General features: G+C 40.1%; 1 protein-coding gene across 7 annotated transcripts in view; it reads right to left on the reverse strand.

Annotated features, from left to right (window-relative positions):
- Window positions 1-9689, reverse strand: part of PCDH9 (protocadherin 9) — a 931878-nt gene extending 922189 nt beyond the window's left edge. For 5 of the 7 annotated variants that reach the window (XM_043504580.1, XM_038375816.2, XM_038375807.2 and 2 more), the window contains exons 1-2: window positions 9069-9688; window positions 4723-7893 (exon numbers count right to left, since the gene is read on the reverse strand). In XM_043504580.1, the coding sequence (XP_043360515.1) occupies window positions 4723-7758 (3036 nt within the window). In that variant the 5' untranslated portion in view covers window positions 7759-7893; window positions 9069-9688. Of the gene's footprint in view, window positions 1-4722; window positions 7894-9068 lie in introns of all 7 variants that reach the window. The other 2 variants (XM_038375799.2, XM_043504579.1) reach the window with 2 other exon arrangements.
- Between the last annotated feature and the right edge of the window lie 9478 nt (window positions 9690-19167).

Consider the following 19167-nt stretch of genomic DNA (forward strand, 5'->3'; position numbering starts at 1 on the left):
TGCAAAGATGGAAAAACATACTGTACTTTTTCAGCATTTCCAGTCTTTTAAAGACATACATAACTCAAAAACAGCTGAATTTTATATGTTGAAGTTCTCTCAGTGGCTAGTCCTCACCAAGGACTAATGTAAAAATAAAATAACCCTAAGCATAAATAATTGAAACAATGAAATTATAGTTGATAGAAAATGCAACTTTGCGCATCTGCAGTAAAAAATTGTCACTAAGAACAATACTATTTACGGGACTATGGAATGCTATGAATATGTAATGGCAATCTTTACAAGGTATGAAAAATTCTGTACTGCTATTGCACTGTGGATTACCACAGTTGCACACACTTTCAACTTTGCAACTGTGGAAGAACACATTAAATGCATTAGTGTTTTAATCTTTTTTTCCTTAATTAACAGAGAAACTGAATACAAAAACTTCAGGTTACAATTTAAAACATTCCAAAGTCAAAAATGCCAAACATTACATTTGACAGAGCAAGCTTAAGTGATCTTCACTCCTAATAGCGAGTCTTCATTCTTCATATTCACGCCTTACTCAGCAAAACTCCCACTGACTGAATAAGGAGCATAGAATTGGCCCCACAGAATACACTGCATTACTGTTATGCAGTTAAATATATACTTTAATATGCAATATGAGAAATGTGTGTAAGTTAAGGTTACTATGAGATCCTTAATTTTTTGTATTTTTTTGTCTTTTGAGTGCTTGAAAATGTAGGGCCAAAGTCAGTGCTTGTTTACCTTGATTGAATTCAGTGGAATTGTGCACATTTCCGAAAGGGTTTAATTTTGGTCCAGATACAGAAAAATATTTAAGCATGTACTGTAGTCCACCCCAACTTAGGATAACATTTAAGCAGATGACTACCTCTGATCCTGTGCTTACATCCATTGATTTCAATGGAATATATGTATGCACTTTAAATTAAGTACACACTTAAGTGCTATTCTGAATAGGAATGCTTTCATGAATTGAAGTCTTTGCTCATAATTTTCACTGTGACATCAATGTAAGTTTTTAGCCCTACGTTACTGCAGTTTTACAGTGGTGTAATGCCTTCCAAATTTGTTGGGACAGAGTTACATTAGTGTAAAATTGGAATACAGCGTGGTGATTTGACTTTCATTGTCTATCATTTCACTATTTATTCTATTGTTAATATTATGACACTGAGTAGGGTTTTTATAAAAGAAAACCCTTTCACACACAAAAATGCAACATGCTGTCTTCTGCTGTATTTTGTACTTAGTTGTTTGGTGCATTGGCTTAATATTTTGGCTAATGTTTTTGTTCAGCGGCATACTGAAATGAACACTAACGGAACACAGTGCATAGATTTAAGTATTATTCATAGGTCATATTAGTGACTACAAAATCTGAGCAACAAGATCTGACAGTGGGTAACATTCTTTTCACACTCCTAATTATGTTAATTAGCTCTGAAAAGATACTCCCAAGTTCAAGTATTCAAAAGTGCTCTGCTCAGAGCAGCTACCAGGTGTTCTGCATCATAGGCACTTGGGGAGGGCTTTGGTTTTTATTCTGGGCACTTTTTGAAACACCAACGAGCATAATTCGAAGTGGTGAACAGAAGTTTAGCCAAGCAATTCCCATTGGATTTGATGGCAATCACATAGCTAAAGCCCAACAAAATATTCTGAAAATTTAGGAGTCCTGAAAGATTTTATCATGGGACCCAGTCCTAGCAGATGACTTAAAGTCAATGGGAGTTTTGCCTGAATAAGTGTGTTTTAGTTTATCTGCAGTACCTAATGCAATGTATATCTGTTTTCATCTTGGATAATAATCTCAAATGACATTTTTAATGGAAAATATATCATGATAACAATTCTCATTTCCCTAACCTTCTCCCTTTTTTATTCCAACATTCTCTGCAATGTGTCATGGACCCTTTCCAAATTACAGAAAGAAAAACTTTCTGCAAAAGATGCAGGTGACCGCTTTTCTATTTCTTTTTAGCATAAAATACAGAAATCCTCAATTCTAAATGCAAGAAAACCGTACAATGCACGAATTAAACACTTTTTCACAGAGGACTTTAAAAAAATGCATTTCAGATCTTACATTATTTTCACCTAACATTCTATAAGGAAGATTTTATTTAAAATTTTATATTCTACTTTAAGGACATACTCTATATCAACAAGGCTTTAAAAAACCCCAACAACCCATACCTATGAAACTATATTTAATTTCTGTATCGTCACAGGGAACAGTAGCAAAGATACATCCTAACTATAGAGAGCATAGATAAATACCAGACTGCTAACTCATGCTGCCACTGTTGGCTGAACTCAACCAACAGAAAATGTTATAAGGTCAAAAACCTTAGTTCCTGTACCACTGATCAACTGGAAAATCTCTTTTAAAAAATCAGGCTTATGAATGGAAAAGCTCAATTATAATAATTGTTTATGTTGTTTATGTTTTATATCAAAAGAGTAATAAAATACAGTTGCATTTTCAGTCCGATGTAACATTATACCTCTTCTATAGACTGATTCAAAGTCCATGGAAGTCAATGAGAATCTTTCCATTGCCTACAACAGGATTTGAATCAGGTCCATAATAAAAGAGTGTGAGTATACTGACTTGTGTTATTACTAAAACTCAAGCAACATTTGTTTAATGTAAAGAACAAAAAAAAGTGAAAATGTTGCCTGTAGGTTTTCTGCCCACATTCAGCATCACTGTTCAGTGCTGACAGACTCTGTCAGCTAAATCATTTTGGTGAGTTTAACTTTCTTTAACTTCTTTGGGAGGCTGAAGGGGATTAAGCGTGATTCTTTTAACAGAACATGGGCAGTTAAGTTAAGTAAAATTATCAGCACCTCTGAAGACCAAAGAAGGAGGTTTTCAAATTTTGTAACTAAAATGGGGGAAGAGAGTATTCCCTCATCTGAACAAACACAGATTACCCAGAGCTGCTCTGCCCTGGAGGTTTTGAAAATCAGCATTTTTAAAAAAATGTATGCTGACAGGAGTGCTACTGCAGTGCATAACATATTCTGAGAGTTTACAGTGCTTTAAAGTCCTTGTGAAAGATAGATTTTTGAGTGGAGAGTTTTCTAAATGTTTCTTCAGTGTCTCATTTCAAGTCTATTGAGGATTTTTCAAGTAATTACCTAGATAGCAGATGCCTTGTAAGTGCCTGTTTAAAACGAGGTGTCTTGTTAGTATGACACCTTACAGACACCCAAAAGTCAGGACATGGTTTGGGGAACATCACATTCACCTTAGATAAGGCTAATGCAACAGCAAGGAAATTACTTGGTCCTAAACTTGCTACTGACAAAATCTTCTTTGCAAAGACAAATTTAAATGTTCCTTGCCTGCTGCTCATTCAAAGATTCATACTTTGTGGACCCCTAATAAATTCAGACAAATCACCATATATTGAAGAATACAATGCCTACACTAACATGAAGTTGATTGCTAAACCCTAGAAAGTTGGTGCAGTGAAAGCTAAGCACTAAGAAGCTGCTTTGCAAACCCGTAAATTTAACTCCTGGTTGCTCCAGTGCAACTCTGATTAAACAAAAGGTTTCTTTGGCTGTAGCACTACTTTGATCCTCCCTCCCCCATTTCCTATCTACTGCAGGATTGGCACCTGGCCAGCACGAGTGACACAGTACCTTAGTGCCATCTACAGGCTATATTGACATTCTAATTTAGTGGCAAAAGAGAAGCATCGATGAAATAAATTAGACAGCGCTGCATTTAAATCTTTATTAGCAAGGAATTATTAGACCTAAGAAAAACTAATGCTGGATTTGGTTGAAATATGAGTTTATCACCTTCCTAATCCCTCTTCATATTGTATATTTCACAGTTTAAAAGGAGTTACGACAGATCACTTATGCATAACTAAGATGAGAAAATATGTACAATGGGCTGATTTTTTTCTGCATAATTAAGTTGTATTTAGAGCAAATGCATTCGTTTTGAAAGTATACTTTGGCCATTTTTGAAAATATGCTAAAAACTTTCTATTAGACCCCCTACTTTACTCTATAACAACAAAATAATTAAAAATCAAAACAGAGGAAGACTTCCTTATGGCTTAGTTATATCCTACCAACAAACCATATGCTTCACAGATGAAGTTCCTTGGAAATTCTGCTATCTTTGTAAGTGAAAAAATAAGAACCCCTTTAACAACAGTAACTTAACAATATTCCAAATTAGTTTGAAATATAAAAGACACTCAAACCAGTCTCACTTGAAATTTAAAAGTGAATTTACATATCCCCAAAGTAACACATTAATCCTGAAACAGTCAAATTTTCTCTTTGAGTGGAATCTGGCATATTAGAAAACACAGTTTTTCTTCTTCAGTAACCTTTACACTGGGACACTCTTGGGAAAACAATTTGGCTTTTAACAATTTATTTCCATTTTTGATCTGTTGTTTACGCACACACACATGTAAGTGTGTGTGTGTGTTTGCATGTGTGTGTATATGTGCACGTTCTTTTTAATAATCAGTGACTCTTAAAACTGTGAAATATCAGAGGCATTTTACAAGTCCCCAGACAGATGGTAAAGTGGTCTTTTTTCTCTCTCTCCATATTATAACCAAGCTAAAAGTAGACCTAAACAAAAGACAAACTGGCACTTTAATACTGGTTGATTGGGCACTTGTATGCAGTACTTATAGACCAGTAAAAGTGCTCATTTACCTGTCTGGTGTGTAAGGGGCCCTTTGTCTTGAAGCCTCCTTGGGAACTGCACTCTGAGGCACTGAAGTGATCTGAACTAGTGGAAGAGCGTTTGGAAAGGGTGTCACAACCACCAACAAAGGTATTGTCCAATGGAAGTTCCTGAATCACATGATGCTTTTTCACTGATAGTGGAGTGTCAGGTTTAAGATGAAAAGCAGACTGTGGAGAGGCAGATTTGTAATGCTTAGCAAGATCAGGACTGTTAGGCTTAAAGGTTGTTGGTGGTGCTGTGCCCCAGTCAAATCTTCCTATACTTTGCTCCTCCAGCTCAGCTGGAAGGCTTATTGTCCCGTTGATAGGTTCATGAACAGCATCATCAGGTTTCGACTCCTCAATGGTAACAAAGTTCAAAAGAGAACTTTTAGGAGACTTCCTTTTCTTCCTTTTCTTTTTCTTGTTCTGTTTGTTCTCCTGATTGGGAGACATCCATTCAGCACCTTGCTTGCTCCTTTGTGCCGCTTTGAACCTAGAGGCATGTCGACAGCGAACCAGAACCGTAACAAATATCACCACTATCACAACCATAGCACCTGCCACTATAGCAATCATGATAGTAAGATAGTCCTCATTTTGATAGGGTTGGCTACTGTCCCCTATATTCCTGTCCAAGGGTGTTTCCATAGTCCTACGTATCAAGTCATAAATATAAGAGGCATTTCCAGCAGTGTCATTTACATACAAAAATACAAGCACAAGAGTATGCAAGGATTTAGGATAACCCAAGTCACTTATGTTGACCACTAAACGATGCAGCCCCACGTCAGTAGGAGCTGGTTTTTCTTCCAAAGTAATATTACCTGTCACTGGATCAATACGAAATAAACCTTTGTTATTTCCACTTACAATTGTATATTTAAGTTCAGCATTCATTCCAGTGTCTATATCCACAGCAAATACTTCTGCTACAACAGAGCCTGGGATTGCTGAGAGTGGCACCAACTTAAAAGAAGTATTAGAAGGTGGGTATATGACAACTGGGCTGTTATCATTAACATCCATGACATTTATTGTTACTTTTGCTGTCGAAGAGCGAGGAGGTTGTCCTCCATCAATGGCCTTGACATCAAAGGTGTACGAACTCTGCTGTTCTCGATCAAAAGAAACATTGGACTTTATAACTCCAGAGTAAGGATCCAGCACAAAGTTCTCATTATCATTCAGGATGGAAAGGGTCACTGCTTTATTTTCCCCTGCATCTGCATCGGTCACTGTGATCACTCCCACAGTACTATACTTTGGTAAGTTCTCAGATACAAAAAACTGAAAGTGATTATGAGTAAATTTAGGACTATTGTCATTTTCATCCAGCACAGTAACAATTACAGCCGCTTGACTCTGCAGAGGAGGGGTGCCGTTGTCCCTTGCTGTTACAGTGAAAATGAAACGTTCTTGCTCTTCTCTATCAAAAACTCTGGAGGCTGTCAAAACTCCCGTCTTTCGATCCAGATCGAAAAAGGAGGCATTAGGGCCAAGCTGATAAACAATGTCTGCATTTTTCCCACTGTCTTCATCTGTGGCACTAATAGTTGTTAAGTATAGACCACGACGGTTGTTTTCAGAAACTGACAGCTCAATTACAGGCTGGCTGAAAATTGGAGGGTTGTCATTTTCATCCTCCAGTTTAACTCTTACCAGGGCAGTCTGGTTCAAACTGGGCTTGCCAGAATCAGAGGCAACAATTTTAAAGCTGAATTCTTTGGTGCCCTCATAGTCCAACAAGGAAGAGGTCTCTAACAAATACTGGTTGTCATAAACTGCCTTCAAGTGAAATGGGACCTCTCTCTCAATGAAACAGATCACTTTGCCATTCACATCAGTGTCCTTATCTGAAACTGTAATTAGGGCAATCTTTGTATTGACAGGATCTTTCTCAGATAAGTATACTGTGCCATTGATGGGACTTATAATGTACCTGAGGTCTATGTTAGGAGGGTTATCATTTACATCAGTGACATTGATAGTAACAGTTGCCCGAGCAGGAGTAGAGCTACCGTCACTGGCCAGAACTGTCACTTTGTGAATAGCAGTCTCTTCTCGATCTAAGGACCTCTGAACTGTAATCAGCCCTGTTGTGTTATTTAAAGCAAAGAGCCTTTTGGTTGCAGGGGCAACTTGAGCACCAAAAATATATCTGATTTCTGCATTGCTTCCTACATCTGCATCTGTAGCATGAAGCTGAATTACAGAGGTGCCAACTGGGGCATTCTCTGGTATGTGAACCTCCACCTGACTCTCTTTAAAAACTGGCCTGTTATCATTGACATCACTTACTGTGACTTGCAGTATGGCTGTGCTGGATTTCTGAGGGGTTCCTCCATCCTCTACTTTGATTTTCATCACATAGGTGTCCTTCTGCTCTCTATCCAAATTTTGCTGTACAATCAGTTGAGGCCATTTCTCTCCTTCCGGAGTTTCAACAATATCCAGTCCGAAGACATTCTGCCCATTTAACAATTCATAGTGCTGTACACCATTGAAACCAGTGTCAGGATCAGTTGCTGATGGAATTGGAAAGCGACTATTGATCAATGTGTTTTCAGGTATGGAAATATTGATGACAGGGGATGGAAACATAGGTGCATTGTCATTGGTATCTTTTACAATTATTTTTATTTTGATCAGCCTAAAAAAGTCATTGGGGAGAATCACCACTTCAAGTTCAAAAAAACACTCATTTTCTTCAGCATAGGAGGCTCCAGCACAGAGTTTTTCTCTGTCTATTCTATTAGAGGTGGTGAAGATTTCCCCGGTGGTGCTGGACACTTTGACCAAAGGGGCATCCCCTGCTTTAGAAACCAGTCTGTAGACAAGGCTGGTGCTGGTCCCTGTGGCAGCATTGATGTGAGAAATGTTCAGATCCTTTGGTATGTTTCCTATGGGTACATTTTCAGGCAGCTCCTCTCTAATAGTGTAAATAAGTTCTTGAGCTATAGCTGAATCCAGCCTTAAACAGGCAATCAGAGCAGCCAACAGGTAAAAATCCCTCAGGTCCATGATAATGTCTTTATTCTCTTTTTCTGGATTTTAGGATTTAAAGGTTTCCAAGGAGGAATGGTGCACGATTTGCAAGAGGAGGCGTGCATGGACTGCAGGATGCATTACATCTCATTTCTTATTTGGAGACAGCAACTGTCAACACAATCACACAGACGAGCATTATTGTTTCACAAAAAAACCAAAACAAATCCACAACCACGAAAAACTACTACTCATTTTTACAATGCACACTTGCACACTGTACATATTCCTGCTTCTCCCTTTTACAAGCAATCCCGGACGAATGCACCAATATCCCGTTAGTTGCACATACCGAGAATGGCATTAACTATTTGCCGTACTAAAAGGCAGCTACAGTTTCAACACGTACTTTCCAAATCGTTTCTTAGCACTTGGTGTAATAATCAGTAATGTGCAATCCCCCCTCCACCCAGCCATTTGGTGCTAGTGAAAAACCTTGCTGTGCTTCTCTAGGATTCTGTGCTAACTGCAATGTCAGCTGCCAATCGTAATTTGTTGTTTCCTTCCGTGCAGGGTTTTTTTGTTTTGTTTTGTTTTTTTGCTAACCAGATTTTTCTTGCCTTGCATACCCCACTATTGCTATCGTACTGGGAAATAAGCACCCGGACATGCTGCAGCAGCAGTCGTCACTGGCTACTTCAAATCCCTATTAACTACGGAGACAATAACAGGACTCACAGTTTCTTATACAGTAAACTCGGTGTCTCGTCTCCAGATGTTGGATACTTCACCTTATGTTTAAACTTTATTTGATTTTTAAAACAATCTAAATCAGAGGGATTGGGGATTCAAAATGCAACTTAGAAGCAACCTAAATGTTTGCAAAGAGCATGCAGAAAAAAATATGTTCTGATCACAGGAGGAGGGGAAAAGGTGCAGTCTTTCACCACTGACACTGATCTCCCCTCAGGATGTTATTAGCAGCTCTCACACATAAATACTGCAGACTGATAATGCAGGTAAAAAAAAAAAAAGACTTCCGCCTAAATGCTCTATTTACCCCAAATTAAATGGTGCAAGGCTCCAGGCACCTACATACTTTAGTGGAATTGGTCAGCGCCTAAGCACTACATCTTATCTGCATTAAAGCTGCACGGTAGCTGATGCCTGTGATCACTTCCAGCAGAGTGATGCAGGTAGGGATGCAGAGACAGCCGAGTAGGTGAACCTTTGCCACGAACAGCAACTGAATCAGAAACACAGATTCTCTTCCTAGATAAATATATTTAGTATTTTTTTTTAAAAAAAAAATCAGAGACACGGTGCATGTGTAACTTTGCACTTACACTGGTTGTCTACCTTTGCCGGTCTGCTGCGGCTCAGCAAGGAGCTGATCCAACACATACAGCACAAAGCATCTGCTAAACCACCAGTTTTGGAGAAATCAGCAGCAGCCAAACGCTTGCTCTTTGCGAAATGTGTTGCTTCGGGGTGGGAAATTAGCAACTCCAGAGAACAAATTCACAGTTCTGTCGTTAGTCATCCTCTCCACGTTTCATTTCTCTCCGGCGACGATCCTTCTGGGGCTTAACGTGCACACACCACCACAACCAAGCAGCAAGCACAAAACCCAGTGCACTTCTTTAGATCAGGGGTATTTTCCACTCTACACTGCACACATTTTCCATTCCTGTCTCCTCAGTGTAGAGAGGCGGGCATGTTAAGTCTGTAAGTTCTTATTAGAAATGTCAGAGTTGGGCTGGTTGATGCTGCTCTCTCCTTCTTTGCATCACCTGGCGTGACAGGCGCCAAAGGAAATCCTAATCGGTTATTGCTTTAGTGATGGAAGGAAGCTACAGCGCGTCCCCTGCCCTTCTCCCTCCTCGTGTCTCTCTCTTTCTTTCTTTCCTTCTTTCTTTCTCTTCTTCTCTCTCTGAACTGAAATTTCTTGATTTAACTCTCAATAAGCCCAGGGGGAGGGTGTGAGCATTGCTAAGCCACCCCTCCGCTGGCACCCGATTGGCCTGCAGCAGCAGGGGTGGAGGCTGGAGCGGTGCTGCCCTGGCATTGGCCGCCAGGCGCGTCGGTCGGGCAGCCGGGGCCGCGGGGAGGCGGAGCGGAGGAGGAGGAGGAGGAGTCGGGGGGAAGGGGCGGAGCTAGCCGCCGCCGCGCGGGCTGGTTGATGGGTTTGCGAGCAGCGGCGGCCTGGAGCGCGAGAGACGTGGGGGAGGGGATGGCGCGGGAGCCGGGACCTCTTGGATTCAGCCCTCGGAGCCGCTGCCGGGCGGGCGGGAGGAGGCTCCTGCCTGCCGCCGCCGCCTTCCAGACATGGGCGGCGGCGGCGGCGGCGGGGGGAGGGGGTCCGTGCATGCTCCCGGCGGGACGTGGCCGTGTGCTCCTGAATTGCAATGCGGGGGAGGGGAGCGCGGCCCCAGATTGCAGGGGCGGCGGCGGGCTCGGCTCGGCGTATTCTCAGCTGGCTTTAGGGGCGTGTGCTGGCCCCGAGATAGCCTGCGGGGAGGCACGCGAGGGGCCACAGGCGTTTTAACCCGCGGCGTTGGCGCGCGCGCGGGGCCTGGTCCCCCGTCACACCAGCGCGCGGGAGGAGCAGACGGGGGGGGGGGGGGTGCTGGATGGCGTGAGCGGGTGCAGCCTTTACAGCCACCGCGGCGGGGGGGGGGGGGGGGGGAATTGGCTGAGCGCGGAAGCCCGCTCTGCCCCGGCTAGCGCTGTGGCCTTTGGTTCTCGCGGAGCTGTCCCCTTCGGTGGGGGCAGCGGCGCTTACCCGGGGAGGCTTCCCCGGCCCCAACCGCGCGCCGCGTCTGCGGGCTCTCCGAGCCCCGACACCGCAGGAGGCCCTGTGCTGGGCGGGGCGCGGCGACTGGTGCGTCAGACTCCCCTCTCCGAGTTGCTGCGGGGCCCTCTCCGGCCGGCGTCGCTCCTCTCGCTGGAGGACATGCCGCTCCCTTGCCTTCCTCAACTTGTTTCAACTTTACATTTCATGCGTGCCTCTTCATCTATAAGTCAGATTTCTCTCACTCCGGCTCAGTCTCTCGCTTCCCGTGGACGCCTGCGCACCTTCCTCGTTTTTCCTTGCTGAAGGCTCAGAGGAGAATTTGCTAAGAACATATGGGGAGGGAGGGAGGGAGGGAGGGGGGGGGTTGTTTTGTTTTTAAAGCCCCCCGCAATAGTGAGCGGAAAGACATTCATTATTGTCTAAACAATAATCAAAACAATGATCTCTTCTAGCCTGTACGTGACACGTTTACTTTGTCCATCTAGCCTGGAAGACAGTGCTATAATAAAATAACCTAGGCTGCTATTAATTGCCTTTAAAAGTGTCACAAGAACAGGATCATAATGCATTTCTTCAACAGCTGCCGCATCAATGAACCTTTTATCTGAATATTTTTTGAAATCCCTAGCCTTTCTCAGCGTGCATTTACCTACCTTATCATCTAACACCTATGAAACTTAACAACTCAGGTTAAAATGGCCACAATAAGTAATCATGGTATTGTTTATGACCACCAAATCTATGTATATGAAAACAAGAATAGCATCAATATAAGATTTTCAGGTCTTAAACCATAACATGAATGCATACTATGCCCATTTTAAGTTTGACCCATTACAGTTTATGTAGACTTCTATCTTTATCATGGTGTATTAGGTTTCTGTATATATGTATGTACTTACAAATACAGAAACCCAGTGCATTCAATTAAATTTAGGAGGTTACTGTATATGTAAGGGGTGCATCCTGATCTTCACAGTCACATACATAAACACCCTTGGTAGTCACAACACTGGTGCAGATGCTCCTGATATAAGTGTGCATGAATGCTGCAGTCTCAGTAATCACATGCTGTGTACAGATAAAACCTTCCTCCTGTCACTCTGTTTTATATTTGTGTCCAAAAAGTTTGTATTACACACACAGAAATAATTGATCCTGGTTTTGATGACATTAAGTAATGGGAGCAAACAGACCTTAATCTAATAATAAAGAAAAATGTTCATTATGTAATACGGGAAGGATGGCTGTAGCCTTAGCATCAAAAGTCAAGGAACTGACAAGAAAGAGTAACCTTTCTGCCAAAACATTTAGAAATAATTTTCCGTGAAAGAATTAAGTATATAATTCCTTCATCGTATTACAGTACAAAGCACTACAACTACTAATAAAGAAGATAATTAGAACTACTAGAATTTTTGCATAACATATTCTGCTCCTGAAATACTGTGCCTATGTATTCATTAATAATGCACGCATTTTTTCTGACACAAGTCATGTTACAGTGGTATGGCATCACAGACGTTTTAGTCTCCTAGAAACATCACAGACACATAACATTTTTATTCTAAGCACACTACAGTCATTTCAAAGTCACATTGTAGTCACATCACATAGTCTAATAATAATTATTTAACTTTATTGCTAAACTGAAGTTTTCTGTTTGCTTAGGGATGACTTTAACTTGTAGTCAGAACTGATTATCTTGTGCTCATAAATGAGCTCTTCACATGTACACAAGGTTAGCCCTATGAAGGCTTAGGAAGAGAAATAATCAGATTTGATTAAACTAATGGCTACTGGACTTAAATGTAACACATTCACAAGTCAAAAAAAGTTAAAGCATGTCTGCTCTTTTCAGAAGCTGAATATGTTAAAAAGCCAAAGATGTTTGATTGAAATACAATCTGTCATGTTAATGTTTGTGTGCTTGCTGAAAAGTGCTACTGTTCTTTAACTAATCTGACATTGTTAACCTCTTGGAAAAGGTAGGTCTTCAGACTTCACTGTTTGCATGAGTATAGTACAATAAATTGTGAAATTGTGATTCCTGGTATCAAATGGGTTAGAACTGTCCTAACTACTTTCTTAATCTTCTAGAAAGAAAATGAATAAAAGCCAGTATTCTGGCACAGGAATCAGGGTTGCTCAGTACATTGTTATGCAGCCTTTTAAATGTGAAGAATAGCTCTAAAACATCCTTATTTTAATGTTTGCTTGAAGAGCTATGTTTTATCTTCTAGTAAATGTTCCTCCCAGTACACTTATTTTTTGAAAAACTATCGTATTTGGAGTTATGATTTGTTCAGCTATGTACTATTATTTATACTGTTCTTTAATAGTCTCCTTTTTCATAACGTATTAGGCTTTTGTCTATGTATTAGATTATAATGTGATTAGGGGCCTAAATACTCTATTAGACTGCCTTCTGTATTCTAGCATATTAACTATTCATCCACAGCATTATGTGGTCTCCTCTTCATATTATTATGTATCACGTTCTTTTCCATATTATATTTGACTCAAACTGAAGCATGCTAGAAACTTACTCCAATTATTCTGTATTAGCTATAGTCAAATTGCACTAAATGGAATTGGTTACATTGTATCACAAAGGCTCACACAATACATTATACATGAAACTGACTCACATTATGCTTAGCTAACTAAAGATTTTAATCTTGGACTGTTGAGCATAAAATGCTATCATGCTTCACTGAACTGGCTGTGGTCACTTGATCATTTTATACCTCATATTGCTACTCCTGGTCTGTTACTATAGAGGCATAATGCCTTTCCATATATTATGGTTGCCAATTTTGGTTAGACGGATTCCTGGAGGTTTCATCACATGGTGTAATCTTTAATTCCTGGACGATCCTCGAGGGTTGGCAACCCTATAAGAACATTAACACTTTCAATGGATTGCTGATTCGTATTTTGGTGAATGAGCTCCTTTACTGCATGCCATCACAATGTGCATCAGAGCCTAACCTAGTATACTTATGGTGTGCCTTATGTGCTTTCCAACGCATAGCAGAAAATGAAATAAATGCAATACAGATTACCCCATGTGCTTAAATGAAATATTGTATGCTAGCAAATATTTGGAGGCTTTGTTTTTGAAATGCTGCTTAAAAATTATCAAATTCAATTGAATTTCAATCATAACTGGGTATAACTCAGAGTGAGATTGCCAATCCTGCAGAGGCCTTCTGGAGGTTGCCAGGAAACCCTTATGAGGTGACTCCTCATAAATGAGGGATTTGGAGTCCAATGGAGTTGGCAAAGGGCAAGACCTCCCCACCCTATGAATGCTACTGATCCATGGAGGTAGGAGACCCTACCTGGAGAGCTCTTGTCTCCACTTTGTTCAAACTTGCCTCTACTCGTCCCATGACTGGCTGGTTCCCTCCACTGCTGCCGAGTAATATGGCAACCTCCTGGAATCCCGCAGGCAAATCCAGAGGCTAAGACGAGGATAGTGACAGAATAAGATAGTTCCCTGCTTCACCCCCCCTTCCCAAAACCTCACCAAATAATGCCACAAAGGATGCTGTCCCCACTTTCTGTGCAGACCAAGGGAGATCTATATACAGAAGGGACCATACAGCTCTAAGAGATCTTAACAGTTGTATTGTTGTTTTCTCCTCATAGCTGTAAAGATGATATTGCTTCTACTTTTGTTCCTATTTTATCCATGATAGTTTAGATTTTACGATTCCTTTTTTATTCATGTCTCATATGAGAAGTTCCTTAAAAAATTACTTGTCTTCCTCTCCACAGTGCTTGGGCCTGATTTTTGAGCCCTTACTTGCATGAATAGTTCCACTGAAGTCAATAAAAAAATATATTTCTGTATTATTTAATCACATGTAATTACACTATTTTTAAGAGGCCAAATAATTGCATTAGAAACAGTGCTTCTTTATTATTTTCTTTTTGCCATTTCAAAATTGATTTTTATTGTTTTTTCTAAATGATTGTCCAAGTACTGGGAGGGGGAAAACACTTAAGCAAACAATTCAAGTCTGTACATTAATCTGAACTTTTAAATAAACAGCAATAAAAAGTCAATTAATTTTGAATAATTGAAGCCCATTGGGACTGGTCAAATGATTAATGTCTGCAGGATCAGGCCCTTTTAATGGGTCTCTCTTCAGGAAAATAAATTCATTCCTGGGTAATCAAATCACAAGAGGGGCAGGTGACAACCTTTATTCCGTTTGAATGACAGAACTAAATTTAACTGAATTTGCCATATATTTTGACTGACAAATATTACAAATGTCAGGTTCTCGGCTCTAACTGGTCTCCAAATGCAAAAGCAAAAAACTGGCATTTTGCAGTGCCAGTGTTTAATCACTGTCATTGTACAATGCAACAAGGTGCTGAACTCTCATTCATTATTGCTGTTTATTTAAAGGTACAGATTAATGGACAGACTTAAATTGTTTGCTTAGGAGTATTTTTCCCTCCCAGGGCTCTGTCAACTATTTAATAAAACAATGGAAATCAATTTTGAAATGGCAAAAAGAATAATAAACAAGTACTGTTTAAAATGCAATTATTTGGCCACTTAAAAGGGGTGTAATTACATGTGGCACGTAAAACATATGTTTTATTCTTTAAAAGAAAAGGAGTACTTGTGGCACCTTAGAGACTAACAAATTTATTAGAGCATAAGCTTTCGTGAGCTAAGTGAGCTGTAGCTCACGAAAGCTTATGCTCTAATAAATTTGTTAGTCTCTAAGGTGCCACAAGTACTCCTTTTCTTTTTGCGAATACAGACTAACACGGCTGCTACTCTGAAACCTGTTTTATTCTTTGTCACCCTCAAGTCATTTATTTTGTTGTAAGTAGCTTTTGAATCAGAATCTAGAAGCAGAATATGACCAATTTGTTCTTATGGAAGGAGAAAATGTTCCAAGACTTGCAAATAACTTACATAGCTTACTGAGGGACTTTCTTCCTCTCCCTTCCTCCCAGAAACTAGCCCAGCTGCAGTCCCTCTGTGCATCTTCAAGACACAAGATACCTCAAAGACAAGGAGAGGATCCATCTGCCCCTGCCTTCTTCCTTCCCATGCACACACTACAGTTAGAGCAGCAGGGAAAAGCCTTCTGCATTGACTAAAGGATGCATAGTGAGCACATTCCCTCTGCTTGCTAGCATACTTTGGTTGGAATTCTGCCTTGTTGAGGCCTAATTCCTCTTAGACCTACCTTTAGTGTTGTGTGATTCCAGAGTGTTCCTAATGCAGGGCTGTGACTGAATGTCAGGATTGAGCCAATTGAAGCTAATAGCTCATTTAATCATTGGGTAGAACTTGCACCTCTGTAGGTGCTATATTTTCAGTGTGTTTCTGTAGGTGTAACAAGAGAGCTATGCATTCATTTACATAGTGATAACTATCTTTGCAGGGTTTAGACTCTGGCAAAGAGTTCAAAACTATTGAAAAGGCCTTAACTCCAGAGTGTGGCTTCCCCAAGCTCCATGATTTGCACCATACCATCCAGTGATTAACTAAGAAAATTCTTTAGATAGGCATAAGCTACACAAAGATTACAAGCAAGGTAAATAGTGTGTTGTAATATATTTAGCAAACGATAATGCAAACCACAGAAAAAAATAGAGGATGGGATGGTACTCTCTATTGCTGGGAAGTTATTGAATAGTTGGAGCCTGGAAACAGTTTAGGGGAAGGAATTCGTGGTGGATTTCCGCGGCTTCCCTTAATCTCTACTAATAAATCACAGGTCCTACCTCCGATATACACAAACAATAGATTTTTCAACACAAACACAATCAAGTTTCATCATTTTGATCTCTTCCTAATCAATGTATCTGTTACTTCAAGGGCAACATGCTTTAGGAGGTAAACAAGCACCTATCTGTAGGAGCATCACTCAGTTGTGCTTACACAATTATCACAGCAACAGCGTACCACAGACTGATCAGTAATGGATTTATTGACAAATTTCTAGATGTTGCAAGAAACATCAAAGAGAGGAACCAGACTACAGCAAATTATGGTGCTGCTAAACCTTGTCTATACAGATAGATTAGATACAGATGGGTCTGGGCTCCCAGACTCGTAGCAAAGCTTCACAGGCACTGAGTTTAAAGCCACCGAACAGCTAGTCCAACGACTGAGAGCCTGGGGTATGAGACGATTCCTCTGGTCTATGCTGGGAATGAGAGAGTAGAATTACAGGAAAGCAAAATTCAAAATTTCCCAGAATTACCACTATGTTTTCTGGCAATGTTTATTCTGCTTTCATACGCCAAGAGGTTTTATTTTCAGATGTACTTACAGGGCCCAGTATTTGGATTCTCCTTCACATCCTGCATTTCCCCCTTATCTTTCTAAATCGCAAACAGCTTTTAGACAAGATTGAGGGTCTTCTCTCTGAAATGTTAACCCTGATCGCCTCAGACCCAAGTCTGGTGCTGCAGAGACAAAGCCTACTTCCCACTGGTCATTTTGGTCACTAGTTTTATGTGGAAATCCTTTAACTTTTTTGTTGTACATCTCCTAATGACATTTTTCCATTGAAATGAACAAATTACGGTTATATAAGGTATATAGTTCATTTAGCATTTTATGTACATCTCTAATTTGTTCTCTCATTTAGTGTATCTCCTTGTGTTCAGCTTCCCTAGACTGTTTATCACTGAAGATGGGATATTCATATCATAGAAAAGCAAATCCACTGGGATCAAAGTTCCTAATGAGATATATTTGAAGATAGGGGAGGAAATAGAGAAGCATAATATGCAAAATATAGCTAAGCTTCTCTTCCAGCTCATATTGGCGAGGACTTTTTTCATTTTGAAGTATATTACTCATTATAAATTCAGATTTATCTCTCCCTTCCACTCCAGATGTTATCATACTGATAGGAAGCAATAATCACAAAGCTAATTGTTTTCCACTGCTACCCTGGAATGAATCTAAAGTAACTCCTATCAAGTCTTTGGAGTTACTCTGGATTGACATCAGTTTAACCAAGAGCAGCATTTGCCCTGCAATTACTGACTCATTTGACTTTTTGTGTTACTCATTGTGTTTGACTCATTTGTGTTACTCTTCAGTTATTTATTCATGTGTGTAACAACACAGGGAGACTTAAGAGGTAAGATTGTTCCTCTTGTGGCATAAGTTCCTGGGAGAAGATGTAGTGGATGTGAAAAGAGTATGGCTAGGCATGTTTGGGGCATTAAAACACTGCTGAATGTTGTCAGAAATAGGAAATTTTGAAATTGATATTATAGAAAAGTTGTTAAAATATATATTTAAAATGAGTGTAGTGTTTATGAAAGTAGTTGGCATCATAGGCCAGGGGATTGAAGACTTCTGTTCAGTTACAAAAGGTATAGCACAGGGCTCAGCAGTGCAAATGTTCCCATACTTTTCCACTATATGTTTTTTCAGCTCTGAGTGGAGGGACCACCTTTAGGGATGTGAAGCTAGTTCAGTTGTCATGCCTATTCCAGGTATGGCCTCTAAGCTGAGCCTGCCAAAAAGGTGCAAATTTATGCTGATTGTAATGGCACTATATTGTAGTATAGACACATAGAGAACTATATGCACGTTTAAGAGAAGATGCTCACATTGCTGCTGCTTGTTATTTTTGTTGTGTACCTTATATATTTTTTTAGTGCAGTGGAAAATGTTCTACTCAGATCACAAAAGTATTGGATATCAAGTTGGTTTGACACTCAGTTGCAAACCTCAGCCTGTGCTCAAGTAACTTTAGCAGACATGGGCCAGGGTTGTTTGTAAAGAATCACCTCTAGCCAGTCTCCCTTGCTTTCTTCACAAACAGATACCCTACTCTCCAGCAGTGAGCCCAGCACTTACCTGAAGATATCTAAGGGAAGAAAAGGGAGATCTCATAACTTATTGTGAGGGAGGAGATGGCTCAATGGATAGAAGTAGCCAGCTGTAAGGATTTCTCTTTGGATGTTTGGGTAAAATATACTCAAGCCTTTAACACACCAACAGTGACTGAACTTACTTAAACCCCTCTGTGAATCAAAAGCCTAGCGTTTGCACTCCTAAACCTGTAGCCTGGGATGATGACTAGTACATTAACACAGATTTCCACCCACACAAAACTCAGTACAAGATCAGGGCCTGTGTCTCCATTTAACATCTGGGTCCTGGAGTGAAAATAACATATTGATAATCCATACATCGCAGAAATTCAAGCAAAAGGTCTGTGTTATTTTTATTGATATAGCATGGAGATAGAGTTACAAATGGTAATGCTCAGGTGGCATTAATCAAGGAATAGCTGGGATTAAAAGTACAAGGGAGCAAATTCGGCTCCGAGTTAGCCTGACACAACTGTGGTTTTTCTGGTAACAGCAGAATGTAGCCCTCATAACTCCAAAGCATACTGTATGGGATCTTTGAAAATAATGGGGAACATTTTCCAAAGCTCTTAAGTGACTTAAACAAAATTGCAAAATTTTACCCAATAAGTATTTGGTGGTAGAGAAATACAAGATGGAGTTTCTATTACTTCTTTTCTTTCAGAGAAATGTCAGAGATTGTCTTTATTATCCTGACTATAAAGGTCAAACAAACAAAAAAAAAGCATAATTAACCCTACATCAAGACATACACATCTAATTAG

The sequence above is a fragment of the Dermochelys coriacea genome, chromosome 1, assembly GCF_009764565.3.
Source record: "Dermochelys coriacea isolate rDerCor1 chromosome 1, rDerCor1.pri.v4, whole genome shotgun sequence".
Classification (NCBI taxonomy): domain Eukaryota; kingdom Metazoa; phylum Chordata; order Testudines; family Dermochelyidae; genus Dermochelys; species Dermochelys coriacea.